Source organism: Mesoplodon bidens (assembly GCF_964165515.1).
Source record: "Mesoplodon bidens genome assembly, chromosome: 7".
Classification (NCBI taxonomy): domain Eukaryota; kingdom Metazoa; phylum Chordata; class Mammalia; order Artiodactyla; family Ziphiidae; genus Mesoplodon; species Mesoplodon bidens.
Genome location: NC_138164.1, coordinates 60,662,765 through 60,682,528, shown reverse-complemented (window position 1 = coordinate 60,682,528; position 19,764 = coordinate 60,662,765). Strand labels below are relative to the sequence as shown.

Genomic DNA, 19,764 nt, shown 5'->3' with positions numbered 1-19,764 from the left:
TGACAAGTAGTCCTACCCTACAGTCAGGCTAACAGGACGTGCCTGAGAAGGGAATCCCATCACCGTGACTGACTTTTTGCTAGAGCAGGAGTATTTAACAAAGATTCTCAAATTCAGACTCCTCCAAACATATTTTCTTTATTTCCTCCAGAGAACAGGCTTCAGTCCTCCGGTCCTTGTAAACATTTAACACAATCGGTGTGACAAACTATAAGCATCCACATCCTTGTCCTATGTTGCTGGGGTGAGTTTAAGGGAGAAGTTGGGACAAATGCAGCGAGCACATGTGAGCTTCTTACTCACTTCAAAGTGGGTCCTGTCATGGAATGATAGCTCCACAGAGGACAACGCAGCTGACTTTTTGTTGCTTCCAAAGGGTACCCAATACAATAAAGGGCACCCATGGTCCTTCCATGGTCTTTGATGATGTTTCTGCTCACTGCTGATCAGAGTCAATCTTTTTCATTAACTGGGACTCCTCTTCCCAAGGGGTCAGAGGTCAGAGAGCTGATAGCGTCGCACAAGACCATCTCGACAGCATGTGTAGATCTGCTTCTCCCATGTGGCTATCTGAAACACAGGAGTTCACAGCTCAAAGGAAGCCCGGGATTCTTCCATTTCAAAAAGATAGAGCCTTGTCATTGACCCCTACTGGTACAAAGGAGTCTGAGAAGCTTTATTGACTCCAAAGACAAGACTTACATCCATGATATATATTTAAAAAAATAGCTGGCCAGAATCAAGGGGGCTCATGACTACAAAACAGAGAAACTAAGTGGCCAAGTGGAGAACAAACCCACTAGCATTGTGCATGGTTTAGCGCAGACAGTGTGTACTGGGGGAGCAGATGGTCCATAGAAAGGCCTGGGTATCCTTGAACCTCATAAAATTATATGCAAAGGAGTTCTCAAAATGTGCCTTTTTTTTTCTGAGGAGGATTTCATCAAATTCTCAAAGTAGTCTGAGACTCAAAGAAGGCTAAGCACCACTAATTTAATGGAAATGGCACGATTTCTGGAGTTAGCTTAATCACAGGTTTGCTAATATGTAGCTGCATGACCTAGAGCAACTTTCTCAACCCCTCTGGGCCCATTTCTTCATTTGTAAAACGAAAATGATACGTTAATTCACAATACAGAACAATATGCAGGAATTTAAAAAAATGAAATGTATCTATTATATATTCATTTGTCTGGAAACAGCTCCAAAATGTCATGTAAAATAACCCAAGTCATAGAGCAATACATATAGAATGACCCCAATTATGTACAAAATAAAGACAAAACTATATTATTTACATAAATACACAAAGATGTAAGTGCAAATTCTCCAAAAACAGTCTTAAAAGATACATGTCGAACTATTAATGCTAGTTACTTCCGGAAAGAGTGGAACCAAAAAAGTCTTAAAGCAGACTTTTAAGTCTGTACCAGTCTGTATTGTTTGAATTTTTATAAGTATGCATTAATTATAAAATTTTTCTAAATTATAAGAAAAAATAGGAATAATAATATTATACCTCAAGGGATGATAACAACTATTAAATAAGATAATATACGTAAAAACATCTAGAACAATGTCTGGTCAACAAATATTCTTTCCCCTTTCATTTTTCTCTTTTCACTCTAACCAAATCAGTCTTGAACTTAAATAATAATAATAACAACAACAATAGTAATAATAGCTAATATCTACAGAATATTTAAAATATACAAAGAAATTTCATATGCATTATCTCACTGTTATCCTCATTTTACAGATAAATTGACAGACTGAGGGGGTAAAGTGATTTTTTAAGTTTCCAGAGCCAGTAAGTGATGAAGTCACTTCTGACTCAAAATTATTTCTTCCTATCCCACCTCTTAGTATTGTATTACCCCTAATAACCACAAAGTATCTGGATTCAGTCCCCTCAAAAGCCCTAGGTCGCAGGCGAGAATCACCCCGGCCTGGTCTCCTCTCAGGTCTGTACCTTGTACACAGGGTCACAGTCAGCCCCAGTGAGCTCAATGACATAGTCTAAGTCTTGCTGGACAATGAAACAGCTTCCATCACCTAAAAGGCAGAAAGAAAACTTAAGATAACTGAAGAGAAAGCTGCATGCAAAGTTAAAAAAAACCAAACCCCTCAACATTTTAGTTTATTTCTGTACATCACTAGCCTAAAGAAGATTGTCCTAAGACACAGGATGGTAGACAGGACTCATTATGTGGGCCAAATATGAGGACCTACAGTGACTGCCTAAAATGCTGGGCTTGAGAGGATCTGAAGGCCAAGTGCAAGCTCAGTGGGAAGAAGAGTTGTCTTTGATTAGCAATAATTGCTAAGGGCACAGAGCAAGCAACTGTAGGCTTATACATATATTTGCAGACTTATCCTAGACAATGATTTTTAACAGGGAATTTGCCCGTATAAATGTTTTCTTTAAGAAAACTATGCTCCTGGGACTTCCCTGGCGGCTCAGTGGTTAAGAAACCACCTGCCAATGCAAGGGACACGGGTTTGAGCCCTGGTCCGCAAAGATCCCACACGCTGTGGAGCAACTAAGCCGACACGCCACAACTACTGAGCCTGCGCTCTAGAGCCCACAAGCCACAGTTACTGAGCCCGTGTGCCATAACTACTGAAGCCTGTGCACCTAGACCCCGTGTTCCGCAACAAGAGAAGCCACTGCAATGAGAAGCCTGTGCCCCGCAACAAAGAGTAGGCCCCGCTCACCACAACTAGAGAAAGCTCGCGCGTAGCAACAAAGACCCAACACAGCCATAAATAAATGAATGAATGAATGAATGAATGAATGAATGAATATATATATATATATATATATATATATATATATATAAAACTATGCTCCAAAATTATTCTTCAATCTATAAACTTTACCACATAAATCAGGCAAAGGAGAAAAGTTATACCAAGAAAATAAAAGTATATCTAATTTTTAAACTTAATTTTCTCAGAAGAGCATGGTCAAATGAAACTTGGAATGATCTATAAACTGCTGAATGGGTGACTTTTTTGTTCCTGTTCTATTTAATATAAAAGTAGCACGTGCTCACTGAAGAAAACTTTAAAAATAAAGAAACAGGGACATCCCTGGTGGTCCAGTGGTTAAGACTCCGCACTCTCAATGCAGGGGGCACAGGTTCAATCCCTGTTTGGGGAACTAAGATCCCATATGCTGAACGGTGCAGCCAAAAAGAAAAAAAATTAGGGCTACCCTGGTGGCACAGTGGTTGAGAGTCCGCCTGCCGATGCAGGGGACACAAGTTTGTGCCCCGGTCCGGGAAGATCCCACATGCCGCGGAGCGGCTGGGCCCGTGAGCCATGGCCGCTGAGGCTGCGCGTCCGGAGCCTGTGCTCCGCAACGGGAGAGGCCACAACGGTGAGAGGCCCGTGTACCGCAAAATAAATAAATAAATAAATAAAATAATAAAAAATAAAAGTAAAGAAACAGAAGCAAAATATCACCCATATCTACCACTAAATATAATTATTGTTCACATTTTAATGTATTTTTCCAACCTTTTCTGTGTAAAGTTTTATTTTACATGGTTGAGAGCATACTGCATAAAAGAATATCTTTATACATAAGGTTTTTTTCTATATTAAGATTATGACTTTGTATAGAACCCTGGAAAAGAATCAAAAGATATTAATTAACCATTTGAAACTTTTTGGAAATCTGAAAAACTGCTTTCCAAATTACATGTTAATCAATTTAAATTTATCTGTTAATCTATACTGCAACCAGCAGCATACAGGAGGAATTTATCATTTCTTGCATTATTATTATTAAAAATAATTTTTTCCAAAAAAGAATTCGTATATATTTTAGAGATACATATAGAAATACTGACAGGGGAGATAAGAAAATCTGATTACCATAGCTCTTATTCTGCACTCAAGTTTCTATACACAAATCTACTTGATAAGCCCCAGCTCTATTCCCATTCCCTCTAGGAAGCCATTTCTAACCACCCCATATAGTAAACCCTTCCTCCCATCAACCTCTTGTAACACTTATTATTCCTTTGATACTTCCACATATCTTTCCCTATAGCATAATTCTACTTTTTGTGAGTGTGTGCTTTTTCACTGGATCATGATGAGAAGAAACACTTTTTAGGAGGGCTTATAGGGTAAGGGGTAGTTACAGGAGTAAGAAGAAACTGTCACTTATAGAATGTCTACTTTATGTCGAGTACCTATTTTATCTCTAAGTAAACTGAGACTTAGAAAAGTGAAGTGGCTTACAAAGGTCATAGGACTATTAGATTAAACCATATACAACTGCCATTTTTATAAATCAAAAATGGCCATATATTAGGAATTTCATAGAGCTGAATCTAATAGTAAGTGATGGAGTGAGGATATAAATTCATTGATTAGGTTGTCAGTTTGCATCCAAAATCCATGCTTTTTCTATATCATGCAACTGCCCAATAAAATAAAGGCTAAGTAGGAGATCAGGGCTAGAGCTATGGATTCCAATCATTAACAGCTAACACCATGAGAACAGTCGGTCCTTGAGGAAGCATGGAGAAGAAAAGGTAGAAGGACAAAGGCTGAACTCAGGAAGTATCTCTGGTTTAGGGATGGCAACAATACTAGGAAGAGCAAAAGGATTCAACGTCAACAAAAAATTAGAGAACCTACAGTAAACCATGAATCATGCTAGGCACAATACCAGGGCAATCAGGGAAAGGAGCAGTAACTGGAGAAAGGGAATGATCAGGAGATTATTTAGTATCACCGAAGTCAAAAGACCTCATAGTTCTAAGAAAGAAATAACATAACAAAATCCATTACCACTAAGAATCATGAAAGATGAAACATATGTACTCACTCATTCAACAAACATCTGCTGAGATTCTTCAGTCCTGTGCAAGAGCTAGGGTTACAGACACGAAGAAGACGTGCCACCTGTCCTCAAGGAAGCTTAGGGACTAGTGGACAAGAGAGGACTGTACACATAAAAGGCCACTGGATCTAGCAAGAGGCTCATGAGTGGTGGCCTTCAAGAGGGCAGTTTGAACAGAAGGATGGGGATGGAGGGCACACTGCAGAGATTTCAAGGAAAGAGTGTGGTATGGCAGCAAAAGGAATAAAATAAAATAGGATCATGAGTGCTGGCAGAAGCATCAAGGGAAGCTGTCACAAGCTTATGCCAGCTGTACTGTTTTTAAGGTTTTATATAGAGTACCACTGCATCACTAACTGATGCCCAGACATGTGGGAGAAAGAGATTGAGAGAGAGGGAGTGCAGACAGCTAGAAAACTTAGGTCTACAGATTCCTGATTACTCTTTTTTTTTTTTTTAACATCTTTATTGGAGTATAATTGCTTTACAATGGTGTGCTAGTTTCTGCTTTATAACAAAGTGAATCAGTTATACATATACATATGTTCCCATATCTCTTCCTGATTACTCTTTGCTATGGTCTGGAAATCAAAGGGCTAGGGAAATAAGGCACCAGTTTTGACAGGGACAAAGGGTACCTATATCAGAGAGATGACCATGGAAATCTGGATGCTGTTGATTGCCTATTGTTGTTTTCAATGTCTGTGAGTCTGTTTCTGTTTTGTATATAGATTCATTTGTATTATTTTTTAGATTTCATATATGAGTGATGTCATATATTTGTCTTTCTCTGACTTACTTCACCTAGTATAATATTCTCTAGGTCTATCCATGTTGCTGCAAATGGCAATATTTCATTCTTCTTAACAACTGAGCAATATTCCATTGTACATATATACACACCACATCTTCTTAAGCCAATCGTCTGTTGATGGGCACTTGGGTTGTTTCTACGTCTTGGCTATTGTAAATAGTGCTGCTATGAACACTGGAGTGCATGTATCTTTTTGAACTAGAGTTTTTGTCTTTTCTAGATATATGCCCAGAAGTGGGATTGCTGGATAATACAGCAACTCTATTTTCAGTTTTTTAAGGAAACTTCATACTGTTTCCCATAGTGGCTGTACCAATTTACATTCCCACCAACAGTGTAGGAGGGTTCCCTTTTCTTCACATCCTTTCCAGCATTTATTATTTGTAGACTTTTTGATGATGGCCATTCTGACTGGTGTGAGGTGATACCTCACTGTGGGTTTGATCTGCATCTCTCTAATAATTAGTGATGCTGAGCATCTTTTCATGTGCCTGTTGGCCATCTGTGTATCTTCTTTGGAGAAATGTCTATTTAGGTCTTCTGGGCACGTCATATATTATATAATTCTGGCCAATGACATAGGAGAGTAAGTCTGCTGGGCTGCTCCTGAGGAAATGTTCCTCATTCTTAAAAAGGGTAACAATTTCTATGTTATGTGAAGATGAGACTTGCAGCAGCTATCCTGCGCTGTAACCTGAGGAAAAAGTCAGCATGCTAGGGAGGAGAGTGCCAAAAGATGAAGCAAAGCTGGGTTCTTGATTTTATTTCTTTTTTCCTTGCTAAAGCTTTTATTCATTTTTTAAATTTAAAATATTTAGAAAATATTTTTAGAATCATTTTAGATTTACAGAAAAGTTACAAAGATAGTTCAATAAGTTCTCATATGCCCCTCAGCCAGTTTTAGTTTATATTTTTTTGGATTTCACCAGTCTTTAACGTCCTGGATACAATCCAGGACACCATACTGAGTTAACTTTTCTTAGTCTCTCTGTTGACTTTGTTTTCAAATCACTAAATTAATCTAATGTGGAGCCACCATAAACCTGAATGTCTTGTTAAGTGAAGTAGTACATTTTCCTAATTACTGAAGCCATTTTCAGTTGGGTGTTCTGTTACTAACAGCCAAAAACATCCTAACTGATATACCAAAATACTCACATAAGGTGGTCCCTTCAGGCCTATAGACCAGTCCTCCTCACCTACATCATTCCTATGAGGATTCAGTGTCCCTTAATGGACACCTTCTTCCATGTATTTTACCCAACCCCACTCCCAAACTCCATTCTAAATATTTTGTACTGGCTACACCAAGGTACTCACTTTACCCAGACTATGCATGTAAAACATCAAACACAGTACCTACTGCATGCTAGGCACCTAATAAATAAATGATAGATCCCTTCTTTCTGCCCCCCTTCACTTATTTATGACTTTGCACACACTATAGCTTTGGCCTTCAATGTGCATATTTACATATCCAGTTGGTAAAATATTCACTGGATTACACATCACCCAGTCCATGAAGACATCCCAGCAGCACTCCTACCACTTGAGTTAGCTGTTCCCCATGTTCCCATATAGTCTTCTGCTGCAGTACTTATCAAATGGTATTCAATCACATGTCCACATGTCTGTCTGCCTTACTAACTGTGAGCTCCTTTAGAGCAGAGACTGTAACTGATTCGTTATTGAATTCTCAATGATTTGCAATAAGGGTCAGTGCGTTTACTCTGACAATGTTTATTGAGCACCAACTACATAGTGGGCACTGAACTAAATGCTGGGGATTACACGATGAATAAGGCGCAGTCATTACTCTCAAGGAGCTCAAGTTGGAGGGGGCAGAGACAATTACAAGTAGGGTCTTAAATACTATGTAAAAAGTACAGTGTGCCAAAGAATCGTGTGGGACTATGAGCCTAGCCCTGCCACAGGCCAGGAACTTAAACCTATGTTTAGTTGAACTGTATAAAATCACCTCCCTCAACTGGCCCCTGGACCCACCTTGACTAGCAATGAATCCGTCTCTGAAACTCAGCAGGGACATAACTGGTGCTCCTGATCTGTGGATGACTTGTACTGGAGCCCTAGGATTCAGAATAAATGGGGCAATTTTACAATTTTTTTCCTTCAAAAGCAATGCTTGACTATATTCAACATACAGCACTAACTGCATAACAGCACAAAGGACAAATGTGGACAGAAATTAAACATTCATATGGTTTCCTTCCTGGCAAAATCCTTGAATGGTAGATCAAGGTAGTCTGTTCAAAACCACCTTGGAGTGAATCTAAACATGTTATTGAGCTGAACGAACTAAGTCACCACTGATATTTCCAGTTTTTAGGGGACGCCTGACAAGGGTTTAAGATAACAATGTTAACAATATGTTAATCGTTTTACTTATAGACAGAATTAAGACAACTGTGAAATATTAAAATTGTCAGGACTCTGTAAAATGAAAGAGGAAGGTGAGAATCAATTACATATATGTGACTTTATAACAATAATCAGGTTCCCTATCTCCATGGAGGCAAAAACAAGTACAAAAATAAAGTAACTTAAATTATGGAATAAAAGGTATAAGCTAGTCATTCTTCAGCTGAAATTTTTTCACTGCTCTTGGAATAAAGTCCAAACTCCTTGGGAGGGTATGTAAGCCCTTTCTAAGCAAATTCCTGTTTTCCTGTCTGGCATCACTTCTCATCACTGCTCCATCGGCAGGGTACATACTTGTCATATTAAACTACACAGAGGTCCCTTAAAGTGCCATACTTTCACGTGCCTTCATGCTTCTCTATATGCTATTCTACCTAAGGCAGGTCCTTCGCTTCTTTACTTGGGAACTTTCTACTAGACCAGATCCAATTAAAGCCTCATTTCCTTGGAGAAGCAGTCTCACCTTCTTCCCTTTCCTTCTTGATGTTTCCTGAAATTCTTGTGTGTAGCTCTGTCAGACCACTGATCACACTGCGTCATAACAGTCTTTTACTTGTTCATCTTTACTATTAGACTCCAAATGCCTCAAAGGCAGAGTTTTTATTTTTTATTCCTGTTTTTCACTGCCCTGCACAAAGCCCAATGCCTACAGAAGCCATTCAATAAATAACAGTTGAACAAAGGAAGGAAACAGAAGGAGGAAGGGACAGAATTGTAGAAACTGTTAAATCCTGGGACAAATAGGTTGTGGATTCCCTTTGGATATCTTTAAGACCAGGATAAAGTCTATTTTAGATAGGTTATGATCACAGCCAAATAAAGAATCAGAGCTGGCTTACCTGAACTAAAAATGATCAATCTTAGGCCAACCCAGATCTAATACCATGAAGAAAATTACTAACCTCCTTAAAATGAAAAGTTTTACACAATTATTGTAAGTGAAATGTTAGTTCATTATTTAAGCTTAATTTCCAAAGCAATCATGACAATCATGACAGTATGAATCAAATTACCTTTTAATGCGATTCCAGGAATAATAAGAACAATCAGACAATTCACACTGGAAAACCTTTATAAATGGAAAAACATACCCTTGATTCAATAGCCATCTGTATGCCAGACTAAATCACTGTGAAAGCCAATAAAAATTTCCACTCTGCAGAAGACCTGCATCATGCAAACAAATGGTGACTCACCTTGGACTCCTCACATCCAGCTGATAAATGTTTCCATCCTGTGTCCCAGCCAACAACAAGAAGCCAGAAAGAAAAGTACAGCAGTTGAAGGCATCTGAGCCAATAAAGAGGAACACCTGGAACAAGTAGGAGACAAAGATGCTGTTTAAAGATTAATTTGTTTCCAGGAATACACAGGCACCAAGAAAAGGAGAATTTTACTATTTTTAGTACAGAATTTCTTTCTTCCACATTTAAGCACTTCCGATCTAAACTAAGCATTCATCAACAACTGAGGGGGAAGCACTCCCAGGATTTCAGGAACCTGAGGCTGACTGAGGACTTAAGCAGGTTATATAATACTGTAGTCGGAGGCAGCAGGTTTCATACGATTTCCCCTTAACACATTGACTCATGGGATCCTTGAAACCAAAAAGTCTCCTTTACCCTCTTTTCAGCACAACCCTCCATTTGATCAACACTTGCAATTCATACATTTAAGTTTGCTTCAAGGCACTTGTGACAACCCTTTGAAGGGAAAGAAACAAAGTGGCAATTTAAAGAATCACAAGTCACCCATGTGCCTGAAAAAAAAAACCCAAACTATTAGACTTTTATTTATTCCTTAGTGTTAGTTCAAACAGTAAAGTTTGAAAGTTCTAAATAAAGAAACAAAACAAAACAAACAAAAACCCCTGATTTCCCTTTGGAAGTAAAAGCCAGCATGGAAATTCAGAGTATAAAGGCAATATGATCAAAAATAGTGATGTTCCCAGAACAAACTCTGAAAAAGGAAACATCACCAGCACACTGAAGTCATGAGATGAAATGAAAATACAAAGCCTGTGGTCAAACCAAATCATTCAAGTTGTCTGGATGATGATGACAGGAGCTGGAAAGGAATTTAGAAAATCTCAAGAAACTCAGAGTTTAAGTAAGAGCATAGTCTGCTTGGCAAAACCTCAGCGAATGAAGGAAGAAAATTCAATTCTTCTACAAAAGATATTCTGGTCATTAATCTAGAGCCCTGAATGCATGAGTCTTTTACTCAGAAAATCTTCACATTACCTTAGAGGAAGAAGGAAATCTATAGAATCTTATCATTTTACATACAGCACACTAAGGCCCAGAGGGAAAGTGACTTGATAAAGGGCACAAAGCAGTAGGACATTTAATCTCATCACATAACCCTATGTGGTAAATCCTACTATGACAAGTTTAGTGATGAGGAAACTGAGGCTCAGAGAGGTTAAGTAACCTGTCCAATGCCACAGCCATTAGCAAGAACCAGGATTTAAATGTTGCCCTTATTCCAGATCCCATGCTCTTAATCACTATACTGTACTGCCTCTCACTCATGCAGCTTCTTCAAAAGGTGAACATACAGAGAAATTAGAAATGTCTTCAAAACAGCTTTCCAAGAATCAGAGTGACCCAGGTTGCCCCAGAGTTCAAAGGTCTTAGAGGAACCACTTGCCGGCTGCCTGCTCTGCAGTCCCAAGCACTGAAGCTTCTTATCTTCTCGGGCCAACAGCAGCATTTTCGACTCTGTTCCAACCTCCCGTTCGCCTGCATGACAGATGAGCTATGTCAATAATGGGCTAGGCTGATCAGCTGGCAGCACCCAGAAAGCACAACTATTGATGGCTGTTTACTGAATTATTCTGTTAGTGATTCACTTATTAATCTTAAAAAAACATTTATTATGTTCTATATCTTGACTGTGGTATTGTTTATATGACTGTACATATTTGTAAAAACTCACAGAACTGTGCAATTAAAAAGGATGACTTTTACTACATGTAAAATATATCTCAATAAACCCAACTTTAAAATATTATTATTAAGTCATCTGTAATATGGAAAGATACCATACTTGGAGCAGGAGTACAAGGCTGAACAAAGTAGACAGTCTCTGCCCTCAAGGCTCTTACGGTCTGGAGGAAATGAGATCTATCCATCATTCACTAAACAAATATTTACTGAAGGACAAGGTACTTACTCTCAAGGAGTAGTAGATTCTAGATTCTAGATTCTAGTAGAAATAGGAAATAGTAAAATAAGCAAATAAACAAGTAGGATATCTTCAGACAGTGATGAGTTCCACAAAGGAAATAAAACAGGAAAATACGACCAAAAGGGAGTAGATGGTGGAAAAATGAGTGGGGGAAGGTAACTTTAAACTTCAATTTTATTTTATTATTTTTAAAATTAATTAATTTATTTTTGGCTGCGGTGGGTCTTTGTTGCTACACGCGGGCTTTCTCTAGCTGTGGTGAGCGGGGGCTACTCTTTGTTGCGGCGCATGGGCTTCTCATTGTCGTGGCTTCTCTTATTGCAAAGCACGGGCTCTAGGCGGGCAGGCTTCAGTAGTTGTGGCACACGGGCTCAGTAGTTGTGGCTCACAGGCTCTAGAGCACAGGCTCTAGAGTATTTTTGGTGCACGGGCTTAGTTGCTCCACAGCATGTGGGATCTTCCTGGACCAGGGCTCAAACCTGTGTCCCAGCATTGGCAGGCGGATTCTTAACCGCTGCGCCACCAGGGAAGCCCTAAATTTCAATTTTAAAAAGGTTTAATGGAGGTTATTTTTCAACTGAGACATGAATGGTAAACAGAAGACAGCCATATGAAACGTTTTGGGAGGTACATTCCAGGCTAAGGGAAGAACAAGGCAAAAGCCGGGAGGCTGGCAGTCTGTTGTGCTCCAAGAACAGAGACCTATGGCTGGGACACAGTGGACCTAGCAGAGGGTGGTGTGACTTGAGGCTGGAGAGGACTGCAGGGATTAGAAAGTGTAAGCATTTGTAATCAGCCATGGTAAGGGGTTAGGATTTTAATACATAGTTGTCCCTTGGTATTTACAGAAGGTTGCTTCCAGGACCCACCGCAGACACCAAGATTCGCAAATGCTCAAGTCCCCAGAGTTGGACCTCCATATCCAAAGGTTCCACATCCATAGATTCAACCAACTGTGGATTGTGTTCTGAATGAGTAACCCATGGATATGGAGGGCCAAACATATGTATAAAAGGAGGCCACTATGAACTTCCCTGGCAGTCCAGTGGTTAAGACTCCATGCTTCCAGGGCAGGGGATGCAGGTTCGATCTCTGGTTGGGGAATTAAGATCCCACATGGCCAAAAAAACCAACCAAACAAAAAAATACAAAAAGGAGGCTGCTAGAGGACAGTAGAGACAAAGGAGAGTGATATGACTTGATTTATGTTTTTTATTTATTTACTTTTTAAAAATTTTTTTATTTTGGCTGCACTGGATCATCGTGGCAGCATCTGGACTCTTAGTTGCGGCATGCGCACTCTTAGTTGTGGCATGCGTGTGGAATCTAGTTCCCCAACCAGCGATCAAACCTGGGCCCCCTTCATTGGAAGCATGGAGTCTTACCCACTGGACCACCAGGGAAGTCCCTTGATTTATGATTTTTAAATGACCACGATCGTTCCTCTGAGGCGAATAGATTATAGAATAGTGCAGGCAACAGATGATGGTAGAATGGATGAGGATGCTGGCAGGAGGAAGGGAGAGCTGGAGGGAGAATGTGAGGTGAAAATATGAGCAACATTCTGAAGGTAGAGATGACAGACTTTGCTGATGCAGGACATGAGGAAAGGTGGGGGTGGATCTTGAATGAATCTCAGGCTTTGGGCTTGAGCAAGAAGATGGTGGTGCCATTTACTGAGATGGGGAAAAACAGATTTGGGGTGGGAGGAAATCAAACACTCCATGTTATAAGTTCAAGATGTCTATTAGACATCTAAATAGAGTCTGAAATGCAAGTGAAAGATCTATGCTTTAGATATACTTTTGGAAATCACCAGCTTAAATACAATATTTAGAGTCATGGAAATGATGAGATCACCTAAGAGAGAAATTATAGAGCTGAGGGCCCTCCAATATTTAAAGGTAGAATAAAGGAAACATGTAAAAGGAGATTGGGACTTCCCTGGTGGTCCAGTGGCTAACGCTCCATGCTCCCAATGCAGGGGGCCCGGGTTCAAACCCTGGTCAGGGAACTACATCCCACATGCTGCAACTAAAAAAGATCCCACGTGCCACAACTAAGACCCAACGCAGCCAAATAAATAAATAAATGTTTTTTTTAAAAAAAGGAGACTAAGAAGCAGCAGCCAATGAGACAGAAATAAAAGCAGTGTAGTGTGGTATTACAGAAGCCAAGAAAGAAAAGTGTCCTGTAGGGAGGGTGGGAGGGAGGGAGACGAAGAGGGAAGGGATATGGGAACAGATGTACATGTATAATTGATTCACTTTGTTATAAAGCAGAAACTAATTAAAAAAAAAAAGAAAAGTGTCCTGAAGAGAAGAGTTTACTATGTTGTATCCTGTTGAGAATTTGGAAAGATAAGCACAGAGAAGTAACACTGGATTATGTAACATGGAGTCACTGGTGACCTCGACAAGAGCTGCTGCTGGTTAAGAAGCTGGGGCACAAACCATCCTAGGGCGGGTTGAAGAGTAAGTGGGAAGTGAGGAAATAGAGGAAACAAGAATATTTTCATTTAAATTACTTTAAACCAACTAATTTTAAAAAACTCAACCTTATTTTAAGTAGTATCTGTGAAATCTTAGGTTTGAAGTGAGATGTGTGCATTAATATGTAACTATTAAAAATGTGTACTGCCTGAAATGATCTTGTTTACCACTCACTGCACATGTGTCACACTTTGGGAAATACTCTTCCTATTAATCGATTAATTCCCAAAGAGGGGCCAGGCAACATGTGGTAGTCACAACCATTTTAGTTCTTGGACCACAGTGTATCTATATGGGAAGTTTAAGAGAGTGAGGAGAGTACCTGCAGTGTGTCCACAGTGAGGGGCAAAATTCACCCAAATGAGCTGAAAACATATCCACACAAAAACCTACACAGGGATATTTATAGCAACTTTATTCATAATTGTCCAAACTTGGAAACAACCAAGATGTCCTCCAGTAGATGAATGAATAGATAAACTGAGGTACATTCAGACAATGGAATATTGTTCAATGCTTAAAAAAATGAGGTATCAAGGACTTCCCTGGTGGCGCAGTGGATAAGAATACACTTGCCAACGCAAGGGACGTGGGTTCGAGCCCTGGTCCAGGAAGATCCCACATGCCGCGAAGCAACTAAGCCCGTGCACCACAACTACTGAGCTTGCACGCCACAACTACTGAAGCCTGTGTGCCTAGAGCCCATGCTCTGCAACAAGAGAAGCCACCATGAGAAGTCCATGCACCGCAATGAGAAGTCCATGCACCACAACAAAGAGTAGCCCCCACTCGCCACAACTAGAGAAAGCCCCCCTGAAAAACATTTAAAAATAAATAAATAAATAAATGGAAAAAAAGAAATGAGGTAACAATGCATGAAAAGACATGGAGGAACCCTAAATGCATATTACTAAGTGAAAGAAACCAATCTGAAAAGGCTACATAGTTTATGATTTCAACTGCAACATTCTGGAAAAGGCCAAACCATGAAGACAGTAAAAATATCAGTGGTTGCCAAAGGTTATAGGGGATGAAAGGACGAATTGGTGCAGCAAAAGGGATTTTTCAGGCAGTGAAACTCCTGCATGATACTAGAATGATAAATACATGTCATTATACATTTGTCCAAACCCACAGAATATACAACATCAAGAGTGAATCCTAATTTAAACCTTGAACTTTGAGTGATAATGATGTGTCAGTTTAGGTCTATCAATTGTAACAAAAGTACCACTCTGGTGGGGGATGCTGATAACAGGGGAGGGTGTGCAGGTGTGTGGGCAGAGGGTATACAAGAACTCTATCTGCTCAATTTCATGTGGACCAACTGCTCTAAAAAATAAAAGCCTTTTTAAAAAAAAAATGCGAGAAGCAGAGATGATGGTAGAAAAATAGTCCTATGGAAACAGAGAAGCAAGTATGTTATAATCATAGGAAAATAAGAAAAGAATGCAAGCTGCCTTATTAGGACCTTTATCATTCTGACTCAACCAGAGCTATCACTCTACTCACCTATTTCCCCCTACTATGCTTACGCCAACTTCTGGCCCAACGAAGCAAATCTCTACCCAATAGTCAATTTTACCTCCACACTATTTTATTTTTTAAATTATTTATTTATTTATTTATTTATTTTTTTGCGGTACGCGGGCCTCTCACTGTTGTGGCCCCTCCCGCTGCGGAGCACAGGCTTCGGACGCGCAGGCTCAGCGGCCATGGCTCACGGGTCCAGCCGCTCCGTGGCATGTGGGATCCTCCCGAACCAGGACATGAACCTGTGTCCTCTGCATCGGCAGGTGGACTTTCAACCACTGCACCACCAGGGAAGCCCTTCTCCACACTATTTTAATGTGAACTGCCCTTACCTCTACCCCTGCCCTAGTTCCCATTCTCCCATCCTTCCCATTCTTGTCTGTTCAACTTGAATCCATCCTTCAAGGTTCAACTTCTTTTGTGACACCTCTCATCTATACTGACCTAAAACACTCTCTTCTTCCAAAAAACCATTATATTTGCATTAAGTGAATCACTAAGTTACTTCAGCCAAAATTTTATTGTTCTCTGTTTTATAGGCATTAGTCTCATCTGCTAAATTAAACTGTACTTACTCAAATGCAGTAACTATGACATATACTTCCTTTGTAGATTCCAAAGCAACAGAAACATAGTAGATATGCAACAAATATTAATCTTATGGTAAAAATGGAAATACCAGCTACAGAGCAGGAGAGAACGAGGAAGAAAAGGAGAAACTAAGGCAAACACTGAAGGAATATAAGGAAACAAAATAAATTCATATACTGTTATCAACTCACTGGGCATCTGCTCAGGGGAGCCGAGGTTTATAGAGTTGTCAGCAGTACCCACAGCCACTCCGTTGATGGAAGACCCACAGTCGGCAATGACTCCCAAGCAGGCTGAGCGCCCACAGTCCCAAAGTCGTGCTGTCCCGTCTCGAGAACCAGATACTACATTCTTCCCCCGATCAACAATGGCTGTATCCAGGATACCTGGCAAGAGAAAAAAAAAGACCCTAAGATGGAGTAGGTAGTAAAGGAACTACAAGGGCAGAGAAGACAGATATGCATAAATGACTCTATTCCTTCACAAACAAGTACTGGATATGTACTACAGGCTGGGCACATCCAAGTGCCAGAAAAACAGAAATAAACAGAACAGGGTCCCTGTTTCCCAATGACTAGCTGCAAGAGACAGACATGGAAAAGCAGCTTTGGATTTAATTTTTAGTGGCATATGGTTTTCTAGAGCAGTGGTTTTCAAGTTATTATTTTGGCTTTAGAACCTGGTTTTTTTTTTAATTCATTTATTTTTTAAAAAAATCTTTACTGGAGTATAATTGCTTTACAATGGTGTGTTAGTTTCTGCTGTATAACAAAGTGAGTCAGCTATACATATACATACATATATCCCCATATCCCCTCCCACTTGTGTCTCCCTCCCATCCTCCCTATCCCACCCCTCTAGGTGGTCACAGAGGACTGAGCTGATCTCCCTGTGCTATGTGGCTGCTTTCTACTAGTTATCTATTTTATATTTGGTAGTGTATATATGTCCAGGCCACTCTCACTTCGTCCCGGCTTACCCTTCCCCCTCCACATGTCCTCAAGTCCATTCTCCACCTCTACATCTTTATTCCTGTCCTGTCCCTAGGTTCTTCAAAACCGTTTTTTTTTTTTTTTTTTAGATTCCATATGTTACCATACGGTGTCTGTTTTGCTCTTTCTGATTTATTTCACCCTGTATGACAGACTCTAGGTCCATCCACCTCATTACAAATAACTCAATTTCACTTCTTCTTATAGCTGAGTAATATTCCATTGTATATATGTGCCACATCTTCTTTATCCATTCATTTGTCGATGGACACTTAGGTTGCTTCCATGTCCAGGCTATTGTAAATAGTGCTGCAATGAACATTGTGGTACATGACTCTTTTTTTTTTTTAATTTATGGCTGCATTGGGTCTTCATTGCTGCGCGAGGGCTTTTCTCTAGTTGCGGCAAGCGGGGGCTACTCTTCGTTGTGGTACATGGGCTTCTCATTGCAGTGGCTCCTCTTGTTGAGGAGCACAGGCTTTAGGAGGGTGGGCTTCACTAGTTGTGGCATGTGGGCTCAGGAGCTGTGGCTCACAGGCTCTAGAGCATAGGCTCAGTAGTTGTGGCGCACGGGCTTAGTTGCTCCGCAGCATGTGGGATCTTCCCAGACCAGGGCTTGAACCCGTGTCCCCTGAATTGTCAGGCAGATTCTTAACCACTGCGCCACCAGGGAAGCCCAACATGACTCTTTGTGAATTATCGTTTTCTCAGGGTACATGCCCAGTAGTGGGATTGCTGGGTCGTATAAAACCTGTTTTTTCAACAAAAATTAAGTAGACATCCTAGACAGTTCAGTGTGAAAATCACTGTCTTAAAAGATCCTGCTGCTTCCATTGGGAGCTAATCGTAAAAAAGGAGTGACTTCTCATCTGGCCAAGATGGAGTAGTCCCATTCCTCCCAGGTCCTCCCCTTACAACTAAAAAACCCTGGACGTAAGACAACAAACAAGCACAAGAAGGCTGAAAGATGTAAAGAAGAAAGCAGTCCACCTAGGGACCTCAGGACTTGAAGAACAACAGGGCAATGAGTTCCCTGGATTTCCTTACTGCCTCCCATATATCCTAGACAGGACACTGCAGAAGCCTCTAACATAGAACTAAAAAAAAAAAAAAAAAAAAAAACAGGCACAAATTAAAAACAAAAAACAACCACCAAACAACTCCAAGAAAAGTCTGTTGCCTCTAGGCAGAAGACTGAGAAAAGGGTGGCCTAACAGTACAGAAAACCTTTTTGGCAATATCCGTCTTACTCAAACAGCAACAGAAAAACTGCTACCTCCCCTCTCCCAAAGATTCAGTGGGGCTGAACAGAGAGTGATTTCTACCTCAACCCCCACGGAAGCAGGAGACAGCTCTCCAATTTCCCCCACCCAGCGATGCTGACCAGGCCTGGCAGGGTACTGTCAGCGGGGAGCTGGGCCTCTACTCTCACCCAGCACCAATGGGGGAAAGAGGTAAAACATGAGGGAAAGGGAAGTAGCACTCCACTTTCCCCAACCCATCCCCTGGCGTCAGTCAGCAGGAAACAGAGCTTTCAAACCCACTTGGAGGAAAGGAAGTGGTGCAAGTTGAGGTGATGCAAGATGGTGCCCCATTTTTACCAGGAAGGCGTCAGCAAGGTCAAGGGGAAGCTGAGCTTCTACCTCACCTGTTTGCAGACAGGTAGCGTGAGCCAGTGCTCCACTTTTGCCAGAGCAGTGTTAGAGAAGCCCAGCAGGAAGCTGAGTATACACATCTCCTGGGCCCCTGTACCATACCTCGACAGGGGACCATCTGCTAAAAAAGATCAAGTAAGATGCAGAGTGTTATAATATCCAAAATGTCCACAGATTTTTATAACTTTTGAAGCCTTTTGTCACCCCTTATCTGACTATTTGCTATGATCCCTGGCCTCAGGAGCACACAGTGTAAAAAGGCAGAGACAGTCAAGGACATAAAGTTTCAGAGGCATATATGCGACAACATAGGACTGTAGAGTAAAAAGGGAGTCTGGCCCTATGGTGATACAGGCAGGGCTAGTACTTGCTTTATTAAAACCCATTTAATTATCTTATTATAGGTGCCCAATAAACACTTGCAGGCTGAGTAATAAGAGTACCTGATAAAAGGTTACTTAGTAAACTAGTGCCCTGGCTTGCTCCCATTCTGCTCAAGACGAGATGACTTCAGATATACAAACCTTGACAAAAACTCTACAAAAGCCTCAATATAAGGTACAAGTGATGAATGAGACATGCAGTTAACCACATGCCTCAACTCTCAGTGGAAATTTCACTTTGAAAGCCCTTTTCAGAAAAAAGATGAATTCATAAAAATGCCACAAATTTAAAAAGTAGCCAATTTAGGGCCTGTTTGATAAAATATGATTTTCTCAGGTGGGACCTAATTCACAGGGTAAGTTTCCAAATATATCCAATTTAAAATAAAAACTAAATACAATTTATATAGCTGGTTACAGTTGTTGGAAAAATAAAATGTAATCCTTGTACTTATATATCTCCTGGATAAAGGCCATATAGATAAGCTTTTATTTATTTATTTATTTTTGGTTATATGTTGGTTTTTTTAATTCATTTTTATTGGAATGTGGTTGCTTTACAGTGTTGTGTTAGCCTAGATATGTTTTTAAAAGTAGTCTTTCCCTCAGAAGCAGATCTAAGGAGGCAACATATCTTGTTGCTATTTTATGTTTCTTATTTACAACATAATTTGTAATCATAAAGTACCTTGAGTTTAGAAAATCCACCTTTCCACTCTATCTCCATAACACACTCAGCATTCTACCTAGAAAAGGAGCTTAGATCTTTCAAGAATCTTAAGGAATCACCAATAGGAACATAAGGAAGG

General features: G+C 40.2%; 1 protein-coding gene across 1 annotated transcript in view; it reads right to left on the bottom strand.

Moving 5' to 3' along the window:
- Nucleotides 1-119: 119 nt before the first annotated feature.
- The window catches only part of PAAF1 (proteasomal ATPase associated factor 1), a 47,070-nt gene continuing 27,425 nt past the window's right edge, over nt 120-19,764 (bottom strand). Inside the window, exons 7-12 of the mRNA XM_081239106.1 lie at nt 16,117-16,311; nt 10,770-10,861; nt 9,314-9,429; nt 7,683-7,765; nt 1,973-2,055; nt 120-570 (exon numbers count right to left, since the gene is read on the bottom strand). Coding sequence (XP_081095232.1) covers nt 493-570; nt 1,973-2,055; nt 7,683-7,765; nt 9,314-9,429; nt 10,770-10,861; nt 16,117-16,311 — 647 coding nt within the window. The 3' untranslated portion in view covers nt 120-492. The remainder of the gene's footprint in view (nt 571-1,972; nt 2,056-7,682; nt 7,766-9,313; nt 9,430-10,769; nt 10,862-16,116; nt 16,312-19,764) is intronic.